The following is a 12,372-nucleotide window of genomic DNA, read 5'->3' as shown; positions in this document are numbered from 1 at the left end:
GGGAATGTATTTGGCCTATGTTCAACAGGACATTATATGTTTTCTTATATAAATCATGTCCTGGAAAATGGAATGTCTTTATTTAAAATAAAAACTCTACCATCCAGCACCTAAAGGTAGTTCCATGAAAAACACTTTAAACTTCTTTTATATTTGTAGCTTTAAAACATGTCTTTATGCTTCATATTACAGTTGGTTTACTGGGGCTCATTTTATACATTCTTCTAGATTTTCTTAAAAAAAAAAAAACACCACTCTAAGGAAATTTTCCATTCTCATTCTCAACTCATAGAAGACTTTTTTAAAAAGCTGTCACCAAACCTTCTTACAAAAAAAAAAAAATCAGTTATGGGGCCCTTTAAGATATGGGTATAAACTGGCACAAAGACCAAAAAATTTCCCCAATGCTGGAATCTAAACTTGTATTGTTTAAGAACTCTTTTGTGCTTCCTATTTCAATTTTTATACAATCATTTTCATTTAAGCAGGGATTTAACTCAAGGATGTTGGTACAGAACAATAAGGAAAAGAAGAAAAAATTAAATTTGTTAAATTTGGCCATGAATTTAGCAAGATAACACATCTTGTAATGGTTCAGCTATAGTCTAGGTTTCCATAGGTGTGTATTTTCCCATGAATGACAATTCTGTAGAAATTCTGAACTCTGATCAACTCAGAATAGTTAATGAAAGATACTGTCCTATCTGCTTCATAGAGGACCAATGTCTTAGGTTTGAAAAAAAATCAATAAAATACTGGATGGCATGTAAAATAAGTATTTGGAACTATACTGAAAAAGAACACTTCTAGGTAAAATACTAAAAGAATAATTTCTAAAAGGAAGGAAAGCAATGATTCTACCAGCCAACATTATCTATTAAAACACAGCACCTATAGGATCTGTCTGTTTCTTTTTGTTACTTTCCCATGGTGTGTGGGGCAGGGGCTGGTGGGAGAAGACGACGAAGAACTTCCTATATTTTGGGGGTAAATCCTACTACTAGTTTAGAGCTCTGTCTGCTCAAGTTTCTTTCCTCTATGGAATGCCCCGACCCTTAATGGGATTCTTGGGGAATTAAATACGTACTGTCTTATGACCACAGCTGAGCATCACTGTCTTAAATTATGAACCTATGGTGTATGTTACACTCTGTGTTACTTCCTTAACTAAATGAACTCCTTGAAAAAAGGCACCCTATCTAGTATCCCACACAGCATCTAACATGAAGCAAAGAAGTTCGTTCTCATTAAGTATTTAATACCTGATAAGACATCTTCATATTTTCCATGGAAAGCCTGTCAATACTCAGAACTCACAACCACAATTGCATGTACACAGCACTAACTATTATGTAACCTAAGAATGACTGAAATCATCAACAGTCTACTGTTTACTAGTGGTGCTACATGCAATAGCTCCCTTTTCTTACGTTTGACCAAACTGAATCATCCCATCTCTGGTAGCAATGACATAATCAAGCATTTCGAATAAAATACCATTTTTAAAAATGAGTTTCCTAATATTGTTTAAATGTTGAAACTGCGTATCAACTAATCATTAGTCTACACATGCCTGGAAATAAAACAATACTTCGCATCTACAATTCAAGTCTCTATATACTTCCTTGCAACAAAAGCCAATCTGTCTTTTTCAAAACTTGTTTCTCCTGGCAAATATTTTTGCTGTCTGGCCAAGTTTTGTGTTAAAAATAAAGTACAGTATTACAACATCAATCAACATTTAAAGTACTTAATGATCTATGAAAGAAAATATATAGTGATTCTTTTTAAACAACCAAGCCAATCAAAGTTTTATTTATATTATCAAATCAAGAGTGCAGCTTTGAGAAAATAAAATCACATTTGTGTTTAGAGATATAAAAGCAATATTAAGCACTTAGGTAATAAAAGAAAACAGACTGTTAAAAAGAGCGTAAGTGGTAAGAATGACTTAAAGACATAACAGAACTAACTGTCCTTTTACCCACCCCCTTCCTGTCTGTGCAACACTGGCCTCTTGCCTGTCTTTTCAAATACCAGTTGTATGAGCATAATTAGTTTTTTCTGTGGCTAATATTGACTTCACAAAGTAAGTCCAAAGTTCCTATGTATTTGCAATGAATATTACTTGTAACTTTTTACATGAATAGGGGCTGGGGCCACCTAAGCTTCGTCATTTACAATCAAAGCCTGAAAATATTCTACTACTGGGGCTTTATTTAATTTGGGAGGGGTGGTTCTTTTTTTTAAAAGCATTTTTGGGGGTAGTTAGGTTTATTTACTTATTTATTTGGTTTTTTAAATGGAGGTACTGCGAATTGAACACAGGACTTCGTGCATGCTAAGCACGCACTCTACCTAAGCTATACCCTCCCCTCTACTACTGGCGATTTAAATGGGTGCTTGAATGAGTTACTAATTGTGCAGAGACTCTGATAATATTTAGCAACTACAATAAGTCAAAGAATTTTTTATGATACCATCATCTATTAGGAATGATTCAGGTAATTGTCTAAAAGGGGGCGTGAACTTAAATATTACAGTAGCGTGACATATAGCACTGAACTGTCACCGACCAATGAACTGGTTCAGAATACTACCTTCTTACCTCCAGTTGTCTAGCCCTACTCTAAGGTATCAATTAATTCTTTGGTTAATTCCCTGGGTGACCAGTGTGTCTCCTCTGGGTTGCCCAAATGTCTTCCAGATAATGCTGTAGTTATAATGGCCTTCAACCTAACTAGACTGTTTTCCCAATAAATACTGCCTCCAGGTAAGGGCAATCCCTTCAACATTTAGGGTACAACATAGAGGATACTGCCCTATCTTCAAAGGAGATGGAAATATGAGAACAAAATACAAGTCAGACTATAAATAACCATTTTTTCTGACAGGAGGAAAGACAGTAACATGGAAAGATCATGAGCTTTGGTCAAGGGTAAAAGACTTTCAAATCCCAGTTTCTTTAACTTATAAAATGGAACTAATACTACCTACTTCAGAGTTTCTGGTGAAGAGTAACTGAAATGTGAGAAGACTAAACAACACAGTAAATGTTACACAAAGTGTCCACGGTACCCAACATATAACTGCTTCTTTGATGCCCATTTCCAGCGTCTCTACAAGATGGAGTTCCAAAGCTGGCCAAGTCCCACAAAGTAAATAGAGGACTTTCAGTTGCACAGTAATCTGCCTCAGAATCAAGTCGTCTCGAGGATACTGCCTCACATGATCTATCTAATTATTATGTTTTATTCCTTTAAGCTGAGTGACTTTGGCTTGTCCTTTGTATCCACACCTCAGTGATTTGTCTCCTTGCCTCCGTAACATCCAACTCACTGTTTCTGTCTGACGGTGCCTGTGCTGTCCTATCTCCTACTTTTGCCTGTTTCTAATTCTACTTCATGTTACGTGGTACTTAACTTAATTACACGCCTTGGTGCTACTGTGCCTAACCCAGACACCTAAAGTTGGTACATTTCTAGGTCCCATTATCACTTTTCTGATAATCTTAAGTCATTATCTACTACATGCAGCCCTAGAATAGCTTCAACTTCCTGGGGACTGTTAAATCAGAGATAAAACGAGGACTTGCCATCTCTGTCCACAGGTAGTGTCAACAAAGCACTACGAACCACCTGATTATATGAGGCCCAACTGATAACCCAAAGCACAGGACTCACTCTGGGGAACTGACAGGGCTCATGAGATACCTTACAAGCATCAAAAAAGTACATGATGAGTGCCTGCATTAAAGTACTAGCCATAATCATACAAACTAGTTATACCCAGATATTCATTCCACAGAAAGTTACTCTTTCACCTGAGAATGCTGCCCTAACACATCAGACAGCTTCAAGTAGAATGAACACAGACTGAACAGGGAGAACTCATGCCCTAACAAGACGAGTCAGTCCAGTCACTCACCTTGATGGTCAAAAGGGTGACAGCCAACACAACTGAACTGCTTGAATATCCAGGAAAGCTAACTGGACAGCCAGGGCCAACTTATGACTCTGGTTTCACTAGGACCATATTCAAGTAGAAGCAAACTGGTCATGGGAGATGGAAATGGAAGCCACACACAAACGGAAGCTGGTCTCACTCAACTGTACCAATGCATGGGGGAAAATCACATTTGATTCAATACTAGTGTTGTAGGGGAAAAAAAAGAAAAGGAAAAAAACCTACTTTGTTTTTTAAGTTCCTCAATTTGTTCTTCCTTTAAATCTAACTGTTCTGTCAGTCTTGATGCTGAATCCAGCGCAGCATTTGCTTCATCCAAACGCTCCTAAGGAAGAAAAGTTCATTAAAAAGCAGCATGCAAAAAACTATTTCCCAAACTACAGGGCTGGAGGACACCTTAGAGCCAATCAACCACTTTCAGCTGACGAAGCTGTACTTCTGTGACCTTGAGCAAGTTCACACAACTAATAAATATCAAAAATAGAACTCACACTTCACAACACAATGACATCTCTTTTAGAGGAACTAAATAAAAAAAGAGGATGCTATTAAAAAACAACATGGTGGCAAAAGTAAAAAAGTGACAATAATAAGAGAATCAAAACTATTAAAAAAGATACAAAAAGTCAAGAAATATAGCAACAAATGTTTTTGAATTTTTGCAAGTCTGATGGGTATAAAGTGATGTTTCATTATTACTTTAATTTGTATTTCCCTAACTACATACTAGTGAACTTGAGTGTCTTTTCATGTTTACAGGACAGCTGAATCTGCTCTTCTGTGAAAACCTTTGCGTATCTTGCCTATTTTTCTATTGAGCTTTCTCTTACCAGTTAGTTTGTATGAGCACCTTATAGGTAGATAAGAACCCTTTGCCATTAGTGCTAAAATATTATTTGCCAGATCTGTCGTTTGTCAATTTATGGTATAATATCTTTTGCCATGTAAAAATGTTTAAGTTGCTTACAGTCAAGTAAGTTCTACTTCGCTCTTACAGCTTCTTCAGTTTTAGTCTTGGTTAGGCTCCTCCTTGCCCCTTGACTTTACATGTGGTCTTCTAGATTTTCTTGTAAGATATTCACCTTGCTTAATGTTTACATCTTTAAAATAGTATTTCTCAATGGGAGTGTTTTCAGTATTCCTGGCCTCTGCCCATAAATGCCAGAAGACCCACTCAGTCACTGTAACAGCCAAAAAAATAACCCCAGATTTCCCAGTGCCACGCCCAGTTGAGAATCTTTGCTTTAATACAGCTGGAATTTACTTTTGTATGTAGTGTAAGACGGGGTCCAATTACTTTTTCTTCCATATAGATAGCCAGTTGTGCCAACATTGTTTATTAGATAATTTATCCCTTTTCCTGTTACACTGAAATTAGTTTAGGCTTTAGTTTTAAATTCTCAAATATAACCTGGGCCCCATTTTTGGATTCTCCTTCCTCTCCACTAATCTAGTCAAAATGGTACTGATTTATGGCTCTATTTTGATATTTAGTAGGCAAGTCCCTCCTGACTGTTGTTCTTTCACACAATTTTCTTGGCTATTCTAGAGTATTCACCCTCGTAAATGTCAGGGCAAGTTTCATCTCCTTGAATCAGAGTGTCACAGCTTTTTTGATAGGATACAGTCTCCAGTTATTTAATCAAACATAATGTAGATGTTGCTATGAAGGTATTTGCAAACGTAATCAATGTCCCTAATCAACTGAATTCAAGGAAGGTGCATTATCCTGGATAATCGGGGGGGGGGGGGGAGGGTGCCTGACTGAACCAGCTGAAACTCTTTGAAATCAGGGCTGAGGTCCATCTAAAAAAGAGAAGAAATTCCACCTGTGGACAGCAACTTCAGCGCATGTCCACAGAGTCCATCCTGCTTATGATTTTCTTTCCTGACCACTTGCAGACAATAGCTTTGGCCCAAGCCTATGAGTTCCAGCCTGCTTGTGATGTGATCTTCCCATTTTGACTGCCAGCCCCATGAATTTCAGACTTGCTTAGCCAGACCCCACAATCATGTTGCTAATTCCTTATAATAAACCTCCTAGGTGTGTGCCTATATATATTACATATATCAATGTGTATTTGTATGTATATATGTGTGTACATATATACACACACTACTGATTCTGCTTCTCAGGTTGAACCTTCTCTGATACACAGGGGAACTGAAACAAAAAAATTTAAATAAAATCTAACATTCAAAATACAAAACTAAATTTAGTGTAAAGGAAATTTAAGTAAACTTTCAAATGACTTGGTTAACCTCACAGAATTTACATTTAAGAAATTGTTAAAGCTCAAAACTACACTAAGATTTTTTTGAAAATTAATATTTGGATTTTATTATTCTTTCTACCATTGTTTGGTTTTTATTTAATTAATTTCAGCTTTTATCTTTACTAATTCCCTTAGTTTTTCTGATTTATTTTGTTATTTTTCTAAATATATGTTAAACATATTTTAAATTTTAAAAAATAAAGCTAGTTTAAAAAGATCTGGACTTCTAACAGTATGACAGACTAGATATTCTGGAGTGACAGGTAACATTTAAAAGGTTGGATAAAATACCTTTTTAATGTGTTAATGACCAGAAAGCATAAGTGGTGAAAAACATATTAAAAGATGCTTGGAACTGATTTACAAAACAGAAACAGACTCACAGACATAAAAAACAAACTTATGGTTACCACAGAGAGAAGGGGATGAGAAGGGATAAATTGGGAGTTCGAGATTTGCAGATACTAACTAATATATATAAAATAGATAAACAACAAGTTTATACTGTATAGCACAGGGAACCATATTCAATGTCTTGTAGCAACCTATGGTGAAGAAGAATATGAGAATGAATGTATGTTCCTATGTGACTTAAGTATTGTGCTGTACACCAGAAATTGACACAACATTGTAAACTGACTATACTTCAATAAAAATATATTTAAAAAAAAATAAAACAAACAAAAAAGGATGCTTAACCTCATCAGTAGAAATGCAAATTAAAACAATAAGAAGAAAGCCCTTCCTACCAACCACACTAGCAAAAACTTTAAAAAATATGATAATGCCAAGTGTTGCCAAGGATGTATGTAGAACAAGCCAACTCTTATGTACCACTGGAAGGAGAAAATCAGCACAACTGCCCTAGAAAACGATCTGCCACCAAATCTAATCGAGTTGAAATTGACCGTATACATCCTATGACTCAGCAATTCCAGTCAGTATACACACCTGAAAGAAACTCTTGTATGTGTGCTCCAGGAGACAGAAACAAGGAAGTTCATAACCACATTGTTTGTACAGCAGATAACAGAAATGTCCTTCATCAGTAAAATGGTAAATAAATTATATATTCATGTAATGAATATAGCAGTGAAAATAATGAACCTTCTAACAGAACTACAAAGTAACATGGCTGAAACTCATGAACATAATACTAAGCAAAAAAAGCAAGTCTCACAAGAATTATTCAGTTTACACACAGTTCAGCATCCCATTTAGATCTCGTTTAAAAATATGCAACAGTAAACAATCTATTGTAATGAAATGCAAATCTATGTATAAAACCATAAAGAAAAACAAGGGGGTAATAAACATGAAATTTTGTAAGTGCTCATCTATGAGGTGGTAGGAAGGAGTGGAGATGCGGAGGTGTGTGCAAGGAACTTCAAAGGACATTGTATTTCTTCTACTGGGTGGTGAGTACGTGGGTATTTGCTGTATTGCTATTCTTATGTTTTACACATATTATTTAAATACTGTTTCTAAGCCACTCAATATGTAGAATTTTAAAAATTCCAAAACATTTAAAAGAAACATATCTTCACTTATTTGGAATATTAGTATGTCCAAACAGCACACTCACCACCAATGACAGGTAAATCAATTTTATTATTTTCCACCAGCCATCACCAGAGTCTACTTATAACTCAGAAAAGTTTATCCCAAATCTAAAAGAAAGTCACCTTGGTGTCACATCTCTTCACAAGGGTTCATTTATTTATTTCTTATATATAATTTTTATATGTATGAAATACAGCGTAAAATAAAGAGAAAAATATTTTAAAGAATTACACTGCAAAAGGAAAAGATCTAATCAGATAACATACATTTTAATCCATGTAAAATAAAGTACCCAGTATATTTTGTTGAAAAGAGAAAAATTATAAAGTTAAAATTACGCATTTTTTTTTTTAGTGATATCTAAAATACCTACCTATGCTAAAAATTTAAATGTCCTATCATCTCATATTTGCTGCATCCATTCCAAACTATCAGTCACATGAGGGAAATCCTGAATATCTTGTTCACTATTGTGCCCCAGCAACAACTTTTACTAAATTAGTTGTTTAGGGGATTATTTCCAAGACAAAAATTCTACAACTGTTTCGTGAATAATAAAATTTACAAGAGTAAATTATTTCAACTAACCTGTAATGACACCAGTTTTCCTTCCAGATTTTCTGCCTTTTTCTTCCATTCAGCAATGAGCTGTTTGTGCTTTTCTAGTTCAGCAGAGTACTTGGTTTTTTCCTCTGAAGAGGAAAATAGAAGTTACGTTAGTATTTTGTAATTGTGTGATAAAATCAGAATTTTAAACCACTTGAAATTTTAATAATTCAACAAAAATAGTCCAAATGTCTCAGCAAGAAAATTATATATGCCTTAGTGATGATGTTAACTGGAATTAAAGTAATGAGATCAGTTTCCTCTGCTTAAATCCTCCTCCATCTTGTCCACCTTACAAACTTTCCCTCCCTTCAGAACTCTGTACTCAAATACTTCGTCTTTAGCAAAGCCTTCTCTACAGCCTCAGTACTATGTTTCTTTGTACACGTGGCCACTCTGGTATTATACAGAGTAGACCTAGATAATTCTTATATTTAAAATTCAAAGTTTCAACCACATGAGTAACCCTGATATGTACATATGTACAAACTTAAACTTCTGCTCAGGAACAGAACTATAACCTCTGTTACGTCATTGCCTCATACCCTCTAATCACCCGTCCCCCACTAGCAATTCATTCATTGCCAATAATTACTGATTGTATGAATAGACAAATGGATGGGTGAGTGATCTAAAGGGGGTAAATCTGAGGATGGGAGGTAGATGTGGAAAAGCATATTTGGTTATCAGGGTACAACTGTTCTGGTCACTGCTACTGTGTGTCTAAAAAAGTAGTTTCCACTGGAATTAGAACATACAGTTACCTTAAAGTGTAGAAGAACAGCTAAGAACAAGTTAATCAATATTTCAAAGGACAGTAATTACTGACGATTAACTCTTCCAAGTGGATTTAACCTCCAACCAACATCTTAAAACCTAACCATCTTTTCTACGTATGTGCCTCTCTCTTCCTGTGTATCCCTTTTATCACGTGATTCTCCTTACTACATTACCTTCATACTTCCCTCAACCCTCAGCTTACCTGGTCACAATATGATACTGAAACAAAGTTCAAATAATCACCATATATAGTTTATGTTCTCTACTTTAACAGTAATGGGAGTCTAATTTGTTGATGCTACTTATCTTTTCCCCCTACAAGTGGGTAATCTCTCAAAGATTTCCCCATGCCTAATCTAAAATAGCACTCAAGCCCAAATTCCCAAAACAACAGTTGATCCTTGAATAATACGGGTTTGAACTGCACAGGTCCACCATACACAGTTTTTTTTCAATAAATATATTGGAAAAATTTTTGGAGATTTATGACAATTTGAAAAAGCAGATGAACCACATAGCCTAGAAATATCAAAAAAAAAATTAGAAAAAGGTTATATCATAAATGCATAAAATATATGTAGATACTAGTCTATCTTTACATGGGCATAAGGTGAGTGATAATTAATATAAACTTAATAATGTGTTAGTTTTCTTACCGTTTTATAATATTGCTTCCAAAGAATTAATTACCATATGGTATGCCTCTCTTGTAATTGGAAAAATTGCGTATTAGCCTAGTAAGTGGTTTTATAAAAACATGTAACCATGTTTCCAATACTATATTATGAGTATGACTGTAATACTGTATAACATAAAAATTTTATAACAATTCATTCATTAGTGTAAAGGCTAGGCTACAGTAAGGAACTGTACCGATTATACTAGGCTGTCGTAAAACAATCATATTGCTGCTTCTTCATTATCAATGCATGAATCATTATACCTATAAATAAATATGAATTTCTTTTTCACACTACCTTTTCATTTTTGATGTCCAGTACTAGTAATATGTATAACAGCTACAGTATTTTGTATTATATAATACTGATGTAGGCACTAACAGACAATTTATCTTATAAACAGACAACATAAACTCATGGTATCAATACAGTACAGTAAATGTATCTTCTCTTCCTTATGATTCTCTTAACATTTTCTTTTCTCTAGCTTACTGTATTGTAAGAATACAGTACACAGTACCTATAATATACAAAAAAATGTGTTAATCAACTATTTATGTTATCAGTAAGGCTTCTGGTCAACAGTAGGCTAAAAAGAATTGAGTGTGGGGAGACTCAAAAGTTATACATGGATTTTTGACTGCGTGGGGGGTCAGCATCCCTATCCCACGCATTTTGTTCCAGGGTCAACTGCACAGTAACTTTTCTTCACTGAAAGACTAGCCATCCAACTGACCTTGCTGGAAGTGCTCCAGGACCATCTGCAGGTTGGAGAGTGACAGAGCATACTGCTTTACTTGTTCCCGAGACACAGACAGCTGCAGTGAGGTTTCATCCCTTTGCTTGGTTACCATATTCAACTGTTCCTGCAATGACTCTACCTGTAAACTGGCTTGATGGCTTTAAACAAAAAGAACAGAAGTCAAACTGTGTCTATTTAGATACTTTAACAAGATGAAATACCTTCCCTACGTTTTATTGCAATAAGTGCAAGTTAGATTTCAAAGTATTTAAATACTTCAATAAGATGAAACCACCTCCTATGTCCTTTTTTCAATTGTGGTAAAATATACATAACATCTACCATTTTCACCATTTTTAAGTGTACAGTTCAGTGGTACTAAGTACATTCAAACTGCTGTACAACCATCATGGCCATCCATCTCTAGAACTTCTTCCACCTTCCCTAGCCAAAACTCCACACCCGTTAAACAGTAACCCCTCCTTTTCTTAGCAACCACCATTCTACTTTCTTTATTAAACTGATGGTCCCTACATTTTACTGCATTAAATTCAAGTTAGATTTCAAAGCAATTTGAAGAGTTCGTCTGATCTTTGCTCTCCCTGGTTTTTTGTTAATTCAATCATCCTTCCTGTGAAAGTGAGTTTGAATAAATGGCAGTCATTTTAAAGACAGAATTGGCCTAAACAAGAAATGTTAGCATAAGAAAAATTTACAAACAGCCTGCAACCTCTGTGTTTCCAGGCTAAAACTCTACAATGCAATTTATCAGAAAATTGTTACATCGTAAGGGACCTTGGAAGTCATTCTGTCCAGCTTCCAACCTAGCAAGAAATGCATTCTAAGGATTCTATTCCCCTTGCTTTTGACACTTGCAATCCTGGTAAACTTACAACTTTCCAAAGGCTACCCTACTGATTTACTTCTCTGATTACTAGTTAATTATCTTTTACTGCCGTCTTTCTTTCTGCCTAAAAAAACAACCTCTACACCTGCCCCAAATAATAAATCAGACATCCCTGAGAGATTTATAGAGTCCAGTCTTATATCATTGATATACTTCTTTAAGGTATAATGATTACATACGAAATACTGCAATAGCCTTTTCTGGTTTTTTAATATCCAGTTAAATTCTTATTCAGACCAGCCCATTAAAGCTCATTAAGAGCTGCTCACTTTGAAGAAACTTTACCCAATAGCACCCTCTTGTGGAAAGAGCAGTAAACTGATAACCAGACGACTGAACTCTGCCCTATGTGCCTTGGACTCAACTTTGCTGGCTAGTAAATCACTCAAAGGGTAATTGTAAGGATGAAATGAGCTGTGATGTCATTCAAAAAGTTAATAAATACGTGATGGTACTATTGTTAAAGGCTCAAAACACCATAATCTGGTTTGTAGATTTAAGTTACTTATACAACAAATATTTACTGAACATCTATGAAACTATCTGTAAGAATATACACAATGGGAAGGGTATGAATAAATTGTGTCATTCCTAACCACTCCCCCCACACCGGCTCCAGTAACCTTACATTTCACTGGGTGAGAGAAAGTGTAAGACGAGTCAACAATTACCTATACCCAAAAGCAAAATACAAGTACCCTATCAAAGACTCAAAGTATTACGCAGGTCCAAAGGGGAAAACATGATACTAGGGTTTGATTTTAGATTTGAGCATTAGGGTGCTAAACAAAGCATTCTTTATGAAGGAAACGCTATTTGAAGAACAGTCAGGAGTAATAGAAAAACTAACTA

General features: G+C 35.2%; 1 protein-coding gene across 5 annotated transcripts in view; it reads right to left on the bottom strand.

Annotated features, from left to right (window-relative positions):
- Window positions 1-12,372, bottom strand: part of TRIP11 (thyroid hormone receptor interactor 11) — a 66,954-nt gene that overhangs the window by 19,233 nt on the left and 35,349 nt on the right. For 4 of the 5 annotated variants that reach the window (XM_074365121.1, XM_074365118.1, XM_074365120.1 and 1 more), the window contains 3 exons: window positions 10,608-10,771; window positions 8,394-8,497; window positions 4,192-4,291 (listed from right to left, as the gene is read on the bottom strand). In XM_074365121.1, coding sequence (XP_074221222.1) covers window positions 4,192-4,291; window positions 8,394-8,497; window positions 10,608-10,771 — 368 coding nt within the window. Of the gene's footprint in view, window positions 1-4,191; window positions 4,292-8,393; window positions 8,498-10,607; window positions 10,772-12,372 lie in introns of those variants that run through there. The other variant, XM_074365123.1, reaches the window with a different exon arrangement.

This window comes from Camelus bactrianus, chromosome 6, assembly GCF_048773025.1.
Source record: "Camelus bactrianus isolate YW-2024 breed Bactrian camel chromosome 6, ASM4877302v1, whole genome shotgun sequence".
In the NCBI taxonomy this organism is placed as follows: domain Eukaryota; kingdom Metazoa; phylum Chordata; class Mammalia; order Artiodactyla; family Camelidae; genus Camelus; species Camelus bactrianus.
This window is presented reverse-complemented; position numbering and strand designations above follow the sequence as displayed.